The 19,070-nt window shown below is 47.9% G+C and overlaps 2 protein-coding genes across 4 annotated transcripts; one reads left to right on the top strand and one right to left on the bottom strand.

Moving 5' to 3' along the window:
• Positions 1-1,286: 1,286 nt before the first annotated feature.
• Positions 1,287-8,706, bottom strand: LOC114603401 (interferon-inducible GTPase 5-like). The gene is made up of 3 exons (XM_028742375.2): positions 8,140-8,706; positions 6,759-7,386; positions 1,287-4,877 (listed from the first exon to the last, which is right to left on the bottom strand). Exons 1-3 carry the CDS (start codon positions 8,483-8,485, stop codon positions 3,674-3,676), a joined length of 2,178 nt encoding a protein of 725 aa, XP_028598208.2. The 5' UTR covers positions 8,486-8,706; the 3' UTR covers positions 1,287-3,673.
• LOC114603402 (interferon-gamma-inducible GTPase 10-like) lies at positions 8,335-18,333 on the top strand. 3 transcript variants are annotated; one of them, XM_028742376.2, is made up of 4 exons: positions 8,391-8,440; positions 10,268-10,318; positions 12,329-13,031; positions 15,150-18,333. In XM_028742376.2, the coding sequence occupies exons 2-4, from the start codon at positions 10,294-10,296 to the stop codon at positions 16,315-16,317; spliced, it is 1,896 nt and encodes a 631-aa protein (XP_028598209.2). In that variant the 5' UTR covers positions 8,391-8,440; positions 10,268-10,293; the 3' UTR covers positions 16,318-18,333. The 3 variants fall into 3 exon arrangements, with proteins under 3 accessions (XP_028598211.2, XP_028598209.2, XP_028598210.2); XM_028742378.2 differs by lacking the exon at positions 10,268-10,318 and having other exon boundaries at positions 8,335-8,440; XM_028742377.2 differs by lacking the exons at positions 8,391-8,440; positions 10,268-10,318 and adding an exon at positions 8,820-8,925.
• The last annotated feature ends 737 nt before the right edge of the window (positions 18,334-19,070 follow it).

Raw genomic sequence — 19,070 nt, forward strand, 5'->3', positions numbered from 1 at the left:
CACTGATTCAGCATAGGCAGGTAAATATCTGGAGCCTAGCCAAGTTTCCAGGGGCGTTTTCAACGCCAGAATAGGGTGTTACAGGAACCTTGAATGCTCTCCCTTAAAAAAAAAAAGTCCTGCATTTATTTCATTTTCACTCGTTCGGCTGCCTCTCTCAGTAATTGCTTTGTGTACATTTTTTAAAAGAAAAATTCTTCTTTGCTAAGTGGCCCAGTCAGAAATCATGTAATCCGTTAGGGTTTGCAATATGACAGCATCACCAAATCAGATCAGAAGAGCGAGCCATGCTTTCTATCCCCACTTTGAATAGGAGAACATTTTCACACAGATCTGCAACCCTCCCAAATTATGGCCGATGTGATTCTCAGGGGATTTTTTTTTCCCCTCCTTGAAATCAGCACACCGAAAATTGGCTCAATTCTAAGCATTATGTTTTGCTGTGAGCTACTAACTTTCACAGACTTTTTCACATGCTAAAGTGTGTTGCTTGGTTATAAATAGCTATTTGTAACTGAGGGTTTTAGAAAAGCTTTCCACACCTAAACAGCTCCAAAGAAACCAGATGAAATATTCAAGAGACTTCACAAATAAGCATGAGGACAACAGATAATGCCTTAACAACTTTATTAATGCTAGCAGGGAAATATGAGTGTTACACCACGGGAGAAAATGGGGAAGGGGGAGCTGCGTAATTAGAAACTGCCTGATTTGGCAATTTCCTCAACATGCATTTTCTCACGTACAAACACACACTCCCCTTTCCCTCACCTTCCAATGCAGCAAAAGGATTGCATGTGCAAATTTTGCAGGTGTTATTCCAGAAACTGCATGGCCCTGCCCTCTAGTGGCACGCTGGGGAAACTGCTGTTAGAGGCACAACATTCCTCCCCAACCTCCATCCCATGCCTTGGATTGGATTCTGAAATGATCATATGGGATTTTCCCTCATGGTCCAGGTTTTTGCCCTCCCTTTCCCTCACCTCCTTGCACACTGTAAAATGAGCTGCTTTCCGACGATGTCCATCACTTGCAGTCAGCGGTCTGTAGGCCCACCGAGATCATAGAATCATAAGAGTAGAGTTGGAAGGGACCACGAGGATCTGTCGGCATGCAGAGGGCCAGGGGGCCAGCTGGCTAGCCCCGGCTGGGCCATCTCCTTCCAGCTGTCCCGCTGCGAAGACCATCACCTCTGCTCCGACGTAAATCAGCAACCCAGGCTTCTGAGCCAGGGCACACTATCAGCAGATCGAACTGCACACACAGAATAGGCGTGAGGCTTGTGGAAACATACGACAACTACAGATTTATTAATCATAAATCAGGACAAAGAAACATGTCGTCTCTCTCTCGTCTCAGAGAGAAAAGGAAAAGGAAAAGCTATACGCAAGGGAAGTTCCCAGCAAGCCGTGCTGGAATGTAAACAGACATGTGACACGCAACAATTCCACACGTCTACTCCTTAAGGTAGAACGGAAATATCAACAGGATCATCTAGTCCAACCCACAGCCCCGAGATTAAGAGTCGTGTGCTCTACCAAGCTAAAATGACTACATTGTTAGACTTGGGATCCCAATAAGTGGTCAGGGATAATGAGAGCTGGACTCCAACCATATGGGCCACTACCTACCCCAATGGGTAGCTCCTTTGCAAGGTCTTAAGACAGAGGCCACTGGAAGCTCCGCTTCCCAGGATCTTCTTATAATTCAGTGATTATAATTCAGTGCTAGCCTGCTCGCCGCAAGTGACCGGGAATTCCGTGCAGATTGAGTGACCAGGCAGGTGGAGGAGAGACAGAGTGCTACATCCAGTAGTGACTGGGATTGGTAGGGCAGGAGGAAGGGAGCCCAACAGGAGGCAAAGCCAGAGCCTGTAGCAGGTTCATAATAAGAAACATGTGTACAGCTTATTTTCATAGAATCACAGAGCTCGAAGGGACCCCCAAGGTGCATCCCCCTGCGATGCAGGCATATGCAGCTGTCCCTTACGGGGAATCGAGCCTGCAACCTTGGTGTTGTCGGCACCACGCTCTAACCAACTGAGCTATCCAGCTGAGGTGCAGCTGACTAATCCCAGGTCTACCCCACACCAACCTCCCTGCTGAGTTGCACCAGGGAACCCCTGAAAGCTAAAGGGGAGGCAGCTGACAGCCAGCGTCACCCGAGAGACTGTGTTGTGAACTGCCCTGAGATCGACGGATGAACAAATTTAATAAATAAATAAATAAGAATAAGGAGGTGACCAACAGGGTGCTGATTTGAGGTGAGCAGGGCAGTGTGCCAGTCACCCTAATTGACCAGGCTTCATGGGGCTCCATACTTGCATCAAATTGCTCTTTCGATTCCACCAGCAACTGGACTGGGCTGCTGCAATACACCGCATTGTCTCAAGTGCCAAGGAGCTCCCCTCCACCAGGTGGCGCTCTGACTCCACTGCTTCCAAGGAAGTAAAGCACATAGACACCAGCCCTTTGTTCTTAAAGGGCCAGGCCGCATCCCTCCAATTCCACCAGGCTTAACTTCTGCCCCTGTTTCAATCATGTGCATTTATAAGGACAACCGCAAGGGGAAATCCCAAAAGTGTTAGCAGTGTGACGTTTGCCGCTTTTGAAACCTGCAAAAAGTATCATTTTTGTTGTATGTTTATTTATACACCACCTTCTTCCCTGACGGGGACTCAAGGCAGCTTACAGACAAAAGTAAGAATAGCTAAAAACATAGAAGCATCACAGCACGTAACACGTTTTATTGTGGCCAGGAAAAAAGCATGTGAGGGCCAGAGTCTGATTCCATCAACTGCATGAGAAGGTGTAGAAAGCTTGATAATACATTAGTTTCCTTTCCTACACGCCCTTCTCCACCTATGTCCATGGATATATCTCTAGGAAACATTCCAAATTATGTCACGTATCTGAGGCAAAGTGAGCTCCGGTTTCCAAAAGCTGAAGCTACCACATCTGATACTAAACCTGCCACTGAATGCTTAACAGCACAGAACAGACAAGTCTTTGGTCCTCCAGATGTTGGCGGACTACAGTGTTAAAGGACTACAACTTCCATCACCCCAAGTCAACATGGCCAATAGAAAGGGAAGATGGGAGTTGTGGTTCAGCAGTGTCCAGAAGGCCACAGGTTAGTCATGTAACAGTATCATAAAACAGGACGGGGAACCAATTGCCTTCCAGGCGTTGGGTTACAGCTCCCATCAGCCCAAGTCAGCATGGCTTACACCAGGGTTTCCCAAACCTGGGTCTCCAGCAGTGTTGGACTACAATTCCCATTATGCCTGACCACTGGTCCTGCTGGCAAGGGATGATGGGTGTTGTAGTCCAAAAACAGCAGGAGGCCCAAGTTTGGGAAACCCTGGCGTACATGCAGCGGTGATGGGTTCAGCAACATTTGGAAGGGTTGGCCACCCCTGAGTAACAGAGAACTGTGGAGCCTTCTGGGACATTGCACAGAAATTGCTCGTCTAAATCTTGCTCTCGTTCCAATGGGGGATGGCAGCCTCATGCAACTCCCATTCGTCAAAACTAGGTTCCAAAACAAGATCATGGTCCCGTGACTCCATAAACATCAACAAGTAGATCAGCCGTGATGAAGCTAAAGCAGGAACGTAACAGTGCTAAGAGTCACAGAGGCGCCTAAGGACTGCCTCCTTATTCCAGCTGCCTCAGACTTCGCTTTCAAAGGCCTTCATGAGGACCCTTTGGGAGTCATTGGCCAGCTCTTCCAAGCACTGGCTCAACATGTAGTAAGTGGTGTGGAAGGAAATCCCGCCGGAAGCCAGGGCTCCGTAAATCGGGATCCGGTGGATGAAGAAATTGGCCACCACCAAGCCTGTCCCGGTGGCCTTCCCCAGCAACCCAATGACCACATCCCTGTTGATGCTCCGGCCTAGAGTGCTGTGGACTTCGGCCCTCAGGACCTCCAGCGGTTTCCCCGACCGCTCGGCCAGACGGGTCAAGGACGCTGCGTCGAGGCCAAAGTCCTGGCGGTAGGTGGACAGCTTCCTCAGCAAAATGGAGACATCACAGGTGAAGGCCAGGCCCGGCAAAGGGACGGCGGCCACCAAGCTGGAGATCAGAGCTACCTTCCATACCTCCTGGTGAAGGAGCTGCCTCTTCTTGTCAATGATGACCGAGGAGACATTGGGCAGCGACAGCAGGAAGGCGTGGCGCTTGTGGCTCGGAAGTTCTTGCTCCAGGGTTTCCTCGAAGACTTGGAAGTCAAACTTGTCAATCTCGAAGCTGCTGAGCAAGAAAACCTTGGTGTCTGCCAGCCCGGCCTTGGCGAGCTTCTCCCGGCAGTCAGTCCGAATCTCCTCCAGGACTTCCTCTTCAGTTGGAGGGTTCTTCCGCCTCTTCATGGACTCCAGGTCGTTGTCCAGCTTGGTGCGCACAAAATAGAACCGCTTGCCTTCTTTGACAATGGCCTTGGCCAAACGGACGTGGTTCTCCTTAAACCTCTCCGAGGCCAGGATGATGAAGAAATCGTAGCGAGAAAACTCTACTGCTTCTAGGTAGCTTTCGGCCTGGAAGTTGGGCGTGCCAATGCCAGGGAGATCCCACAGGATGACGTTGGGGTGGCCGGGGTAAGGATATGGCGTAGGCTGGGCTGTGGTCTCCGTCACGCCCGTCTCCGCGGCTCCCTCCTCCTCATCGCCCACACCCCTCAAGGCGTTGACAAAGGTGGATTTCCCAGCGCCCGACTCCCCCGTGACGCCAATGTCAAGTTGGGCATTCCAGAGGGTCTCCAGGCTGCACTGAATGCGGGTCACCACTTCCGAGAGGCCTCCCAGCTCATAGGCCTCCTGGATCTCTGCAATCTCCTGCTCGCTGATCACCTCGTAGTCCAGGCGAGTGGGCTTTAGGACCCTGTGGGGGTAAACAGGACACGGCAAGGGATAGGGAGCAAGAACTGGGATTAATATTGTTAACTATAATTGATCTCCTATTATATTAACATCATTAGTACCCAATGACTAGAATTAACATCATATGAAATTAATGTTGTATTGTGGAGTGCTCCATTTCATTTCCCATTCCCCTTCCATTTCTCATTGGTCAGCAGGCATTCCACAGCAACTAAGCTCATTCAGAGGTTGCCATCCTTTTCGTTTTTTGTATATAATTTTTGTTAAATTTTCCATTTTACAATTTTAAACACTCATTTTTACATCCTTAAGATATCAATGACTTCCCTTCTTCCCTGGTTCATTTCACATATCATAAATCCCTGCATATTTTACAAAAACTATACCATTCAGTATTCCATTATTGCATCCATCAAAACTTGTTTACACTGTTGAATTTATCTTAATGCTGTCAGCATTTTCAGCTACACAAGTTGTGCATATTCTGTCAACTTAAGTTGCCATTCTTCTTTGGCTGGGACCTCACTCTTTTTCCATTTGGGAGCTAACAAAACATGGGCCGCAGTTGTTGCATCCATAAATAACCTTTTTTGACACCTGGGAATTTCAGTCTGAATTATCCCCAACAGGATAATTTGGGGGGGGGGGGGAAATACTTTGAAACATTTTTTTAAATTCATTATGGATCCTTTCCCAATACTCTTTTACCATTTTACAGGTCCAAAGAGGTAGAGGGAACGTTCTTTCATATGTGGTGGCCTTGTAAAAGATTGCCACCCTTTTTGGACCAGTGGACACCTTTGGAATTCCAAGAAAGTCAACACTACGCTGCACCAGATTTGCACAGCTTCGTTTGATTACAACTCTGGGTAACAGGAGCATCTTAGGGGTGGGGGTTGTTGCTTGTAAACAAACACTGTTTCCTCTGCAGGGGAGGCACAAACAGAGACCAACTAGGCCACTTCTCTGGTTGCTTTGCTCCGAGCAAAAGTCCTGATGACACTCGAGCAAAGGCCGCCAGGATATAAATATCGGCCTGCGGCTGTAATTTACATTCCTTGTCACGCTACAAGAACATCAGCCAGAGGCCCTTGTCCTTATGAGCGACGTGCCCATGCCCGCTGGCACCTGGCCTCAAAACTCTGTTCATGAAGTCTCTGTAGGTCTTCTTCCATTAAACTTAAAAACCTAAGAGCCCTGGTGGATCCGATTGGCTGATTGGCCCCAGAAACAATGCCGACAGCCAAAATGGACATTTGGCTTCCAAAAAACGCTCGCAAACTAGAATCATAGAATCATAGAGTTGGAAGAGACCACAAAGGGCCATCGAGTCCAACCCCCTGCCAAGCAGGAAACACCATCAGAGCACTCCTGACATATGGTTGTCAAGCCTCTGCTTAAAGACCTCCAAAGACGGAGACTCCACCACACTCCTTGGCAGCCAATTCCACTGTCGAACAGCTCTTAATGTCAGGAAGTTCTTCCTAATGTTTAGGTCGAATCTTCTTTCTTGTAGTTTGGATCCATTGCTCCGTGTCCGCTTCTCTGGAGCAGCAGAAAACACTTACTTCCGGGTTTGCAGCGTTCGGGAGCCAAAACATCTGAGTACTAAGGAGTTTGACCACCAAGATACGACTGTATTATGACTATCCACTTTTATCTGTGTCACACATAATTTTACTCACCTCTATCGTGTCCTTTAATCACCTTTTTTTCTAAACTGAAAAGCCCTGACCCTCAAGGGCTTCATCCCCTTGATCGCTTCAGCAACCCTTTTCTAGCTCTGCAATATTATTATCGTCATCATGAATCTTAGTCATGTTCATACATTGATAATGATTCTATGTTGCTTTGGTTCGCTTAAGCTGGTTGCCTGACTTACCTCTCGTATGTGTGCACGTCCTCCAGCAACACTTTTCGCAGCTGGGGGCAGTCCAGGGCATAGGGTTCAAAAGCAGAGATCAGGAAGACAAAGGGTTCCCCGAGACCGTGGGCCCCCAGCGACTCAGCACAGACACCCCGCAGGGCCTGCAGGGCCTGGGGTCGGTTGTAGCGCTCCCCCATCAACCGCTTGAGGGTATGAAGATCCAAATCGGCCTTGGTACGAGCAAAATAGACCTTCTTGCCAGCCGCCCGGGCCTCCCCGGCCAGGTGGGCGTGAGTCTCGTCAAACTTGCCGTCTGTCGCAACGACAAAAACGTCAGCCTCCTTCAGCCACCGGTCGGCCTGCCCCTCACAATCCAGAGCTAGTTCCCATATCAGTAAATTGGGGTGGGATGGGTCGGGGTACATGACAGGCCCCCCGGATTTAGGCGGGGCCTCCAGAGGGGCACATCCGACATCGTTTTCGGTCACCCCACGCAAGGCATTGAGGAGGGCCGATTTTCCTACCCCGGATTTTCCCACAAGGACCACGGAGACATCCCCTTGCTCCGGGGAGCTCAGCGCAGAGCCCTGGGGGGTCTTTAGAGCCATGTTGGGTGCAGGGAAACAGGGCTTCTTGAGGGATGCTGTGGAAAGGTAAGGAAAGGGAAGAGATGGGAGGAGAGAGAAAAACAACATTACTCAGAGGCTGTGATTAAACACAAGGAACTTGGCTGTATATAATTTAAGTCCACACGCACACACACACACACACACACACACACACATAAACAACAACCAAAATGGAATGAGCCAGGGCTCAAGCTGAGGACCACAGCCATGGTGTATCTCCCAGATAAGCTGGTCCTGAATGGTATGACCTGGTATAATCTTGAACCTGGGTAGCAGATCGGCAAGCAGTACAACCCCCGCAAACAAGGTGTTATATGCTGGCGGGGGGGGGGGGGCGATTTCACCCCAAACGGGCAGCCGGTGCAGATCTCTGAGCAGGAGTGCTATATGCTAACAGGGCCTCACTCCTGGAGAATTCTGCAGCTTCCAGATCAAGTTGCAAGAGAAGCCCCACAAAAAGAGCATTGCAGTAATCCAGCCTTGAAATCACCAGCCCCTGAAGTCGGTCATCCCCCGCCGGCAAACTATCCTAGTTTGAGCCTATGGCATAAGAGGGCTGCTGATTCTTAGGCAAGAAAACAGGTTGATTAAGCGATCTGGCAGAAACAGCGGCGCACTAATGCGGAAAGAGGCCGGAAAATATTTTTGCCTTTTCCATCAGGCCGGGGAGAAGATCTTCAGGCAGCCAGAACGACCCGCCGTCTGACACTTCGTTTTTGGGAGGCTGAAGAAGATGGGGAGACACCCGCCGGCCTGGGCTTGCTTACCCGCTGCAAGGCTGCGCCCCGGGACCGCTCGCTCGGCTTCCCTGGCGTTGTCCCCCTTTGGCTGCTTCCTCTTCCCACCCGCCTGCCGTTGCTCGGATCTGTTTTCCCTGCGCATCCCAGAGACGTCAGACGAGCCTTTCCGCCTGCCAAGGAAGAGGAGGATCCGCCGACTCCGCCCCCCTCCAATAGGTTTCTGTTTCCCAGCTTTTGCTTTGCGCGTCATCTGGAGCCAGGGCGCAGGGGCGCAGCAGCATCCAAGCCTCGCCGCGCCCGGAAGACCCGGAGAGGCAGAGACGGACGGGTAGGTCTTACGCCTGGGACGCCTCCGTTCCCGAAACCTTTTCATTTTGGGGGGCGGCCGGGTGGGGTTGGCTGGCTGGCAGCCATCCAGGACTCCTGGGTTCCTTTTGTTGGAGGGAGAAGGGGAAATGGATTAGCTGGTGTTTTTGCTTTTGTAGCTGGCATTCTCCCTACCCTGTAAGATAAGAACCGGAGTCGGGGGTGGGGATCCGGGACACGCAAAAGAGAGCATATTTATGCACACAGCGCCTAATTAAAACTGTTGTTTAAAAAATAAATTAAAATATAAAAAAAATCTTAGCCACGTTTCTCCAGGATCCAAAATCCTCACGTTGATTTTACTTGATTTGTATTAGGACCAACCCCGCAAAAGATCACAAAATAGTGAGCAAGCTTTTGAGCTCTTCGGCGTTCTTCCTCATCAGGCCTGATGTTCAAAAACAAACGGAAAGAGAGCAGTTAAACGAACAAGGGCAATTATTGACGGTGTGTTGTGCTCAGAAAGGCCTGCATCTATCAAGATGGAGGCCGGCAGGCTTGTTTTGAGTATTAAACGTCTCTCTCAAGGTCTTGGGTTACAACCAGGATTCTGTGACAAAGAAGCCGTTGGCTGACCCCCATGTTTGGGAAAGTCTAGCAGTTCCCCAGATCTGCCTCCAGCAAAACACACCTGTTCCTGTGGCATTTGCTGTCACAGGGGAAGGGCTTGTAGCTCAGCTGGTAGAGCATCTGCTTTGCAGGCAGAAATTCCTAGGTTCAGTGCCTGGCAACATCTTCAGGTAGGCCTGGGAATGTCCTCTGAATAGCTGCTGCCAGTCAGTGTAGGCGGTTCTGAGCTATGAACCAACAGCTCCGAGCGTGATTTGGCCACCAACTCAGAAAGTTGTGACATGTTTCCTGGCAGGAGTGAGACCCTGTCAGCCTATAACACCTCTGCTCTGAGCTCTGCACTGGCGGCCAGTTTGCTACTGGTTAGTTTTGACATGTTACTATTAGCACATAAAGCCCCTTAACTGCTTGGGGCCAGTTTACCTGCAGGATCAACCTCATCCCATAAAAGCTTTGATCTGCAGAACTGGCACTCTTGCAGGTGCCAAGTGACGTAACACTCTGTTTGCACTAGTTAAGAAATCAGGCTTTTAGGGGTTGTTTTGGTTTAATGTATAAGTCGCTTTTTGAGCTGCTTTTCATTTGTTGTTTTTTAAGCGACCGATAAGTTCGATAACTAAATAAAGCATTAATAATAATAATAACTGTCCTCATAGAACTGATATTCTGCTGCTGATCCTGAAAGTTGCATATAACCATCGAGACCACTGAGATATATATATATAAGATATATATATCTTCAGGCTGGTGCTTTCGGCTTCTTGTTACTGGAACAGAGCTTTTTGTCTTCCCGTGTAAAAGTTGGGGTGTCTAGGCGACGTTTCGACGAGGTCTCACTCGTCATCTTCAGGCTGGTGCTTTCGGCTTCTTGTTCCAGTAACAATATATATAGCATCGGATAATTAAAAGCCGAAGACCTGGCAGAAAAGAAAGGTTTGTGGCATGTTGCCTAAATATAGGTAATGATGGGGGGAGCGTTCCATAACTGGGGAGCCATGACTGAGAATAATAATAATAATAAATTTTATTTATATCCCGCCCTCTCCAGCCGAAGCTGGGCTCAGGGTGGCTAACAACAATCAAAATAGTCCGACATTCTAAAAACATTCATTATAAAATTAATTAAATCAAATTAAAATCAAATTAATGGCAACCATCAAGCAAAATTCTGTGCAGAATGCCCATTCTTGTGCTTATTGCTCTCACTTCACCCTTGCAGGCTTCCCTTTGGTGTCTGGTTGGCCAATGTGGGAACAGGCTTCTGGACTAGGTAGGCCTTTCATGGTCTGATCCAGGAGAGCAGTTCTTAGTTCTTCTCTTACAACCTCTAGGTTTTCCCCAGTGGCTAAGGAGTGTTCCTTTAACAAAATTTAGAGTTCTGTCCAGTGCTAGTTTGCTCAGAAGTAGACTCATTGAAATTAATGGGACTAACTGATGAAATTAATTTGGCTGAGGCCAATTGATTTCATCGGAACTGCTCTGAGTAGAGGTTGGATGCAGCCTTTAGTTTTTGACAGGAAGAAAGAAACCAAATATTTGATTTTTCTCTGTTGGGCTCTTGGTCTGGCTTTGTTTGTTTAAAGTGGGCAGAGGCGGCTTTGCTTTGGAAACAGGACTCCTGACTGGGACAGATTTTTAGTGGTCTGATGCTAGAGCCAAAGTCTTCTTTCTTTATATAGGCTGACTTACTGGGTTCTTTTTCTAGGCACTTTTCCCCTGTCGTTTGAGGACTGGTGCATCCCTTACTATCCAGTTCCCTCCCTTTTCACTCTGGTTGCTATTAGATTGTAAGCCTGCTGGCAGAGCTTTTAACTGCAGACAGTGCCTAGCAACTCTCTGTTGTTGTTATTACTGTCACTTATATAAATTTGCCTTTCTTCCTCTCCTTCATCCGAGGACTACAGGACAGCTTACAATATGAAAACACCAACAAATACATAACATAGCAACAAGCAAAAACAATAGATTCCCCTCACAGTTTTAAAGACCATAGATTGTTTAATTAGCCAAAGGCCTGGTTGTACAGGGACGCGGGTGGCGCTGTGGTCTAAACCACAGAGCCTAGGGACTGCCGATCAGAAGGTTGGCGGTTCAAATCCCCGTGATGGCGTGAGCTCCCGTTGCTCTGTCCCACCTCTTGCCAACCTAGCAGTTCGAAAGCACGCCAGTGCAAGTAGATAAATAGGTACTGCTGTGGCGGGAAGGTAAATGGCGTTTCCGTGCGCTCTGGTTTCCATCACGGGTTGCGCCAGAAGCAGTTTAGTCATGCTGGCCACATGACCCAGAAAACTGTCTGTGGACAAACGCCAGCTCCCTCGGCCTAAAAAGCGAGATGAGCGCCGCAACCCCATAGCCGCCTTTGACTGGACTTAACCATCCAGGGGTCCTTTACCTTATACAGGAACGTTATTTGCTTGGCACCTAGAGATATGGAACGAAGGCGCCAGGTGAGCCTCCCTGGGGAGAGCACTCTACAAAGAGGATTCTAACCATACTACAGACATAAGCATACTGTTATATTTTTTTTCTTTGGGGGTGTAGGGTAGGATATGTGCCTGAGTGCCCTTCTAAATTCCTGGATCCAGCACGGCATTCATTTCCTGGAATAGCCCAGGCTAGCTTCCTGGTGAGGTAATGGCCCTCAAAACATTAAGGTAACCAAGGAAGTGGCTCTGAGACAGATCACAAATGGGTGCCCCCCCCCCACTTCCTCAACTCACTGTATGGATGGTCAATACATATGTGTGTGAGAGAGGGAAGGAGGGAGGTAGGCAGAGATAAGCATCTGCCCATGCATCCCTAAAAAGCACACTGAGAACTGCAGTTAGCATTCTCTTTTTTCCCCTCCATCCTCTTTTTAAAAAATTTATTTAATCATTTTTCAATACAAACAACAATCGCAAAAGACACATACAACAAAAACCACAATAACACTAATAACACAATTTGAAAATTCAGATTTGAATACATTGATATACCTATGACTACACCCTTTTAACAATATTTTCCCACCTCTCTCTCCTCCCCCTACTTCCCACCCCTGTCCGCCTTATCACTTAAATATTCCTTCCTGATTTCTTCATATTTATCCATTCTTAATTTGCGTCGACATGCAATTCGTTCGTATGTAGCTAATCTGTCCATGTTATCAATCCTTGTGCTCAAAGGAATCTTTTTGCGGCTCTTCCAATTCATCAAAACAAGTTTTTTTTGCTTCTAATATAGCACGGTACATCCATTTTTTTTTGACCCCTTGTAATCTCCCACATCCTCTTTGCAGCTCCAGCCATGGCCGGTTCCTCCGTCCTGGACGAATCGCACCTGAAGATCCTGAAGGCCCAGTATGAGGCCCAGAACGCCAGCGGTGCCGCTTCCCAAATCCAGGCTCTGGTGGACTGTGTGAACACCCTCAAGATCCAGGTCGGGATCCTGGGAGAGCGTGACTCAGGGGTGAGCACTCTGATCGGGGCTCTCCTGGAGAAGCCCCGCCGGGTGACGGATCCATGGGCTTATCTCCGAGAGGCCCCTGAGACCACGAAGCAGCCGGTTGTCCACGCTCACCCCGTCTACCCCGACCTCACCCTGCATGACCTGCCAGGCTTCGAGGCGTCAGAGAAGCCGTCCGCCTACCTCAAACGCTTGGGCGACCTGAGCAAATTCAGCTGCTTTGTGGTGGTGGTTGGGACTGGAGGCTTGAGGGACAGCCACCTCCAAGTCCTCAAGGCCATCAAGCAGAAGGGGAAAGGGCTCATCCTGGCACGCACCAAGGTGGACTTGGACCTGCACACAGCCGAGCGGCGGCTCAGATCCAGGTACAATCCGGCCGAGCAGCTGGGGCTGATCCGGAAGGAACTGGCAGGTGTTTTGACCAAGCATGGGATGGACCCCAAGAAGGTATTCCTGGTGTCAGGGCTGGAGACGGACAGATATGAGTTTGCACGCTTTGAAGACAGCCTGGAAGGAGAGGTGCTCAATTTGAAGAGGTGAGTCGGGAAGCGAGCGCCTCTCTTGATTCACTCATTTATTTGTGAGTTGCCTCCAGTATCTACGCTCCAAAGCAATTTACAGAGATATCCTTAAAAACAGCTAAAATAAAAAGAGTACAAGAACAACCAAGTATGGGTGGATAAAAATAAATGATTTTTTAAAATAATAATAATAATTTAAATTTAAATCAGATTTTTTTTTAATCAATTTTTAAAAATTTAAATTGGATTTTTAAAATAAAATGCTTTTGGAGGAAAAATCTTTCTAATGATTGTTTTCTATTTAGGTTACATTATAGTCCAAAGGCTATTCAACAGGAAATAAGGATTTGTTTTTTAAGTTTTTCAAAAGTTTAACCACATCAGTAAACAAACATGGATACATATGCTATAATGTTATTGTTTTAGTTAAAAAAATTGTTTAAATTGTTATCAAGGAAATGATTGTAATATTAAGATTACACCAGCAAGAATGAGTCTTTCTGGTGGAAAAATGATTTGAATCAAGTCTTCCTGACTAGTGATTTCAATTGTGATTTAAATCGATTTGATTTAAATCAAATCCACCCCGGTTTTAAAAGGCAGAAACCTTTTAAAAGGCTGTGTCCCATAAGAATGGTCCTAGCAAGCCCTGAGAAATAAAAAATAAATTATGTAATGGAAGGCTCCTGTGAGTCCAAAGTACTCGTCCACAAAGGAGGTTGCCTGTTGCACCCCTGAATGAGTTGCTGTCCTGTCCTTTCATCCAGGCTCTCCTAAAAGCAGATAATTCTGGTGCAGCTGCACCATGGGAGGGATCATTCAGCCGCTCACAATGTAGAAATGCAAAAGTGTTTGTTCAAGCTGTGAGTGGTTAGGGCTATGTAGCCAAAACTGTGCCACCTTCAAACAAGAAGATACTAGCAGGCTTGCAGGAGCCCTAACCTTTTTCAGTAGCACAAAAAAAAGTATTTACCGGGGGGCGGGGAGGACCTGGGTGAAGTGTGTCCTAAAGCTTTGGGGTCATGAACTTTTTTTCTTGCATAGGACCAGTGGAACATCAGAATGCTAGAAAGTGGCAGCTGGCTTAGCTAAGGCATGAATGTGAAAAAGCAAGAGGTGAAATAGACTAGGATAAATTCTTGGAAATGGGGTTCCCTTTCATACTGTACTCTGGAGACGGGGAAAAGCTTCTCAGATTTCATTTTGGCGGTACCTCATAATCTGTGCCAGTGACAAATCTGTGGCATGGAGTGACACAAGAGCAGGAGTGGGGAACTTCAACTCCCATCAGCCCTAGTAGGAATGGCCAATTGCTAAGGATGATGGGAGCTGTAGTTCAGCAGCCTCTGGAGTACCGAAAGTTCCCTACACCCGCATTAGATTGTGCTTTGCAAATACTGCATTGTTTACCTCCAATGAAAGGAGTCACCACCTCCTGAGGGAGTCCGTTCCACTGCCAAACAGCTCTTACTATCAGAGTTTCCCCCCATGTTTAGTCGGAATCTTCTTTGGTGGAACTTGAATCCATTGGTTCGAGTCCTGCCCTCCAGAGCAGGAGAAAACAAACTTGCTCCATCTTCTTCTATGTGACAGTCCATTAGATATTTGAAGTTGGCCCCTCACAGCCATGCTCTCTTCTAAGACTATGACACCCACCATCTTATAATTATTTTACAATAATAATCATAATTAGGGATGCATTGCAACAATCAATGCAGAAGTCCCATGTGTTGCCTTTTAGCTAGATCTGGTATTTACACGGGCAATGATTTGGAGTCCTCCAATATCTTCTTTTGGAGTTGTGTTTTCCTCGAAGTCCCATTGTACTTGCATTGTACAGCCCATTCTCTTGAAATGGGAGCACCTTACCTTTTCAGTGTTCCTAAGTGCTTCGCTTTGGAGCATACAGTAGCTAAAAAGCTCCCCTTTCCTTCTCATTGGGTGGCCTTAGGAAGCTGGAGACAGGGAGAGGGCTGGGACCCTGCTGCAGAAATACCAATGGGTCGGCTATCCCCTCCGACCCCAGACCACTACACCACTGGCTTCAGCCTTGCCACCTGCCAACGTGCAACTCCTGAGGAAATGCAGCCCCGGACTGTGGATATTTATTATTCTGTTCTCACTCCTCTCTAGAACTCACGATGGAAGCCTGGAGGATTTGAACAAAGTGAGCCAGAAGAAGATCAAGGAGCTGTACGCGATCTGCCAGGACGGCACCTTGTCAGAAGTCCCAACTGTGATCTCATCCGTTTTGACGGACCCCACACAAATACGACTGGACGTCGCCGTGATAGGTGAAGTTGGCTCAGGGAAGTCCTCGCTGGTTAATGTTCTGAGGGGGGTGGGCTGTGGGGAACCAGATGCGGCCCCCACTGGGGTGACCGAGATGACGAAGAAAGCCGTGCCCTACCTGCTCCCAGCTGTCCCCAACCTTTACCTTTGGGACTTGCCAGGAGTGGGGCTGACAGAGGAAGACGTGAGCCACCTGGATCTCAGCCGCTACGACTTCTTCCTGCTGGTGGCCTCCGAGCGCTATAAGCACACCCACAGCTGCCTGGCCAGAGCCATCACCTCAGCAGGGAAGCAGTTCTTCTTTGTGAGGAGCAAGATAGATGTGGATGTGGAGACCCGGCCTGGGAGCCAACCCGTTGCCAAAGAGGAAGTGCAGAGTCAGGTGCGGAAGAGCTGCGAGGAAGCTCTGAAGAAGGACGGCGTGGACTCCCCACAGGTCTTCCTGGTCTCCTGCCTCAAGCCAGATGCCTTCGACTTGCCGCTCCTCCTGGGAGCCCTCAGCAGCTACGCTCCGGACTTGAAGACGAAAGCTCTGAGGAAAGCCCTGCCAACCGTCCTGTCCCGAGTGGTTAGGCGGAAGGCCAAAGTGTTGATGAAAGATGTGTGGGGGAAGGCCCTTCAGAGCTGCCTCTTCTGTGTGGAGCATCCCCAGCCGGACGTGGTCGACAGCCTCACCACCACCATTGCCAGCTTCTGCATAGAGTTTGGCCTGGATGAGGGCTCCTTAGAGTACACTGCCCAGGCTACCGGCACAACCCGTCGGCTGCTTCAGGCAGTGATCCAAAGCCCCTTTGCTAAACCACTGGACCCTGCGTACGTGCTCAGCCTCATCACCAAGCCAACCTCCCTGGCCAGCTGGGCATGGAGCTATGTGCCCTATTTGGGACGGGGTGTCAAGGTGGAGCCCGAAATCTCCTTTGAGTCCACCTACCAGATGTTGAGGCGAGCTGTGGTGGAACTGTCTGAGAATGCAGAGGCGGTGCTGCAGCTGGCCTACACAGAGAAATAGAACTGGGTAGGAACTGATTTAGAGGGTGTGACGCTGCACACCACCCTTAACAATATAACCTATCAACATAGAGCATAAGGAGGACAAGATGGAACAAGACCAAGGGTCCCCAAGGAGAGTGGCGTTATGATGGATTTAAAAAAGTAAAGTTTCCAACTACCTTGTTATATATCATCATGACCATCTGAGACCAAGACTTGTGGCAGAACTTGGCTATGAGAAGGGGGGTTTTGTTGTCGCTGAGATGAGAAGCGACACACTGGGTTGCATCAGTTTAGCCAGGGAAGACAGGGGTGTCACACGATTCATCGCAAATATCTGCTGAGGCGGCTATGCTAATTTCTTGACAACACCAGCCTTCTGTTGGGAGGGAGCTTTTTTTGGTCAGGGGAGGGGATGAAGAGTCAGTTCTGTAAGCCCCCAGTGGTATAGTGTGCACAAAGTTGTTGAGACCCCAGAATTGTTGAGCTTCTTTGGGGAAACCTCCCCCGAAAATAGCGATTTTATGCTTTTGGAGCTGTTTTTGCTATTTATTCCATTGCATTGCTATACATCCGGGTTTCCCCTGACATTTTGCAGATTCAAGATTTTTGCCACTTTTACACCTGAAAACCAGGACATGTCTGGAATGTTCCTGACATATGGCAAGCCTAGCACACGGACAACTTTACCATCTTACATGATTTTTTTTTTAATGGAGCCAGATCAAAACAAATCCTTTTTGAACTCAGCTCATGCATTGTTAAGCATTGCCTGTGAGAGTCATTCATTGCCCTTTTGCAGTGCTTACCAATCCATTGGGCTCACACTGGTCTCGCCTTGAAAAATGTCCCCCTGAAAGGGTGCCGGTTCTCGTTTTAGGACTGTAATGAATGGAAGAAGGGAAGATTGTCTAAACGCTCCTTGCTGCCCAGTTCAAACCAAGTAGGCAGAAATGTTGCACATTGTAGCCTCAGCCACAGAGAAGAGCCAGCTGGGTTCCTGTTCCCTCCCTTCCACCTCTCCTTGTGATTCCTTGTCTTTGGTTGCTTATTGTGTGATCTTGCTGTTTCAATAATCTTACTTACAGCGGAGGCTGACACAGGTCAAGTGGAGCACTGCCTCACCAACGTTGAGTGCGCCCACCTGCCTGCCGCCTCCTTTCATGGCTGCTAGCTTCCTTCTCCTCAGTTTCAGTGTCGGCTTTGCAGAACTCAACAAAGGGAGGAGGAGGAGGAAGACAATTTTATTTGGTGCTCATTGGCTCAGGCTCCATCTACTGCTGGTCTCGCTGCCTTCCATCCCCAATGGGCACCATCAGCCACAACTTACTTGTGAATTCAAGAACCCTCCAAAGAGCAACTTTTGACTAATTGTTCTGATTGAGAGTAACTTTCAACATGCAAAAAGCAAGTTGCCTTAGGAGCACTACTTGGCCTTGGTTTAAAAACAAACAAATACCTTAAATCACAGCCCAACCCTTGCTTGGCTTTGAATGGCAGACAGGGAGTGGAGGTGGGAGGGAGAATGAAAGTGCAAAACCTCTTTGTTTGCACAAAACTAGGTGTGCATCTTTTCTTCTGGGACCCTGATCTATGCACCCAGAGGGATTGACATGTTCTCTTCCATTTCAGAAGTATTTGTTTTTTCGAGGAACAGAAGAGCCACTGAGCCTGTATTGGGAATGGAGCCTCAGAGGCTTTGTATTGTTCAAACTAACTGTTTCTTTTAAAAAAAGGCAAACAAAAATTGTTGATGGGCACTAGGAAGAGTTATTAGTCAGCCACTCATTATCTATGGCTTGTTATGTATTTGTTAAGTCATGCTGCAAGATGCTGCCAAAACGGCCTGCCATTCCTTATTGCTTGCTCAGTAATAGGATGCTGATGCTGGGGTGGAGCCCAAACGGCTGTTTATTCGCGGGTCTCTCACCCGGCACTTGCTCAGCTCAATGCAAGAACTGTTGTTTATGTGGCATCACTTGCTGTTACCTATATGATAAATAAAGTTGTGAAACGGTGGGAAATGTTGATGTTATATGGAGATGAGATTGAAATTTTTACATTTTACATTAATTTTACACCAGGGTTTCCCAAACTTGAGTCTCCAGCTCAACTTTGGATTACTTCCAGAACAAATCCATTGTTGTCCTGAGTAACGTTCCTGCCCCCTTAACTTTAAAAAAACAGTAACTATATTTATACATCCCAGAAGCCACTATTATTTAAAAGTTCACAATATTGCCATAAGACTTTGGGGAAACTTACTGTAACTCTTGGCTCAGATAGGAGCAGGATACTGGTGACTTTCTACCCATCCATCTCCCTCCCAAAGCATGCTAGACTCTTCTTTTCCTACAACACTAATGTGACACAACACAAATCCAAACATTATTTTCTTGTTGGTGAACATGAGTCATTATTTATTTCCAGAGAAGATCTAGGTTCTATTTAAGTACTTGTGATTAGCTATGCGTGCCATTAAGGAAGCACGTTAAAAAACAGGTTGTGTGTGCTTTGATCTGGAAAGGAATGTGTGTGTCTGTGTCTCTGACTTCCTGGCTTGTTTGCTCATGCGGAAGGAGAAAAAACAGTCCCATGTAGGCAAATATGGAGAGCATAGGAAGCTGCCTTCTACAGAGTCAGAACCAATGGTCCATCTCGGTTAAGTCTTGCCTAGATGGATGGGTAACAGCTCTCTAGGATTTCAGACAGGGCTTTCTCCAAGCCCTACCTGAAGATGGATGAAGAAAGAACCTGGGACGTGCACTCAGA

This window comes from Podarcis muralis, chromosome 7, assembly GCF_964188315.1.
Source record: "Podarcis muralis chromosome 7, rPodMur119.hap1.1, whole genome shotgun sequence".
NCBI lineage: Eukaryota > Metazoa > Chordata > Lepidosauria > Squamata > Lacertidae > Podarcis > Podarcis muralis.

Bases quoted from the DNA above. Each gene is read 5' to 3' on its own strand.
- LOC114603401 (XM_028742375.2), bottom strand. From the start codon at position 8,485: ATGAAAAGGTTTCGGGAACGGAGGCGTCCCAGGCGTAAGACCTACCCG. The intron at 7,387-8,139 runs GTAAGCAAGCCC...ACCTTTCCACAG, and splicing joins GGGGCGCAGCCTTGCAGCGG to CATCCCTCAAGAAGCCCTGT. The intron at 4,878-6,758 runs GTAAGTCAGGCA...TTACCCCCACAG, and splicing joins GACGTGCACACATACGAGAG to GGTCCTAAAGCCCACTCGCC.
- LOC114603402 (XM_028742376.2), top strand. From the start codon at position 10,294: ATGTGGGAACAGGCTTCTGGACTAG. The intron at 10,319-12,328 runs GTAGGCCTTTCA...TCCTCTTTGCAG, and splicing joins GGAACAGGCTTCTGGACTAG to CTCCAGCCATGGCCGGTTCC. The intron at 13,032-15,149 runs GTGAGTCGGGAA...ACTCCTCTCTAG, and splicing joins GAGGTGCTCAATTTGAAGAG to AACTCACGATGGAAGCCTGG.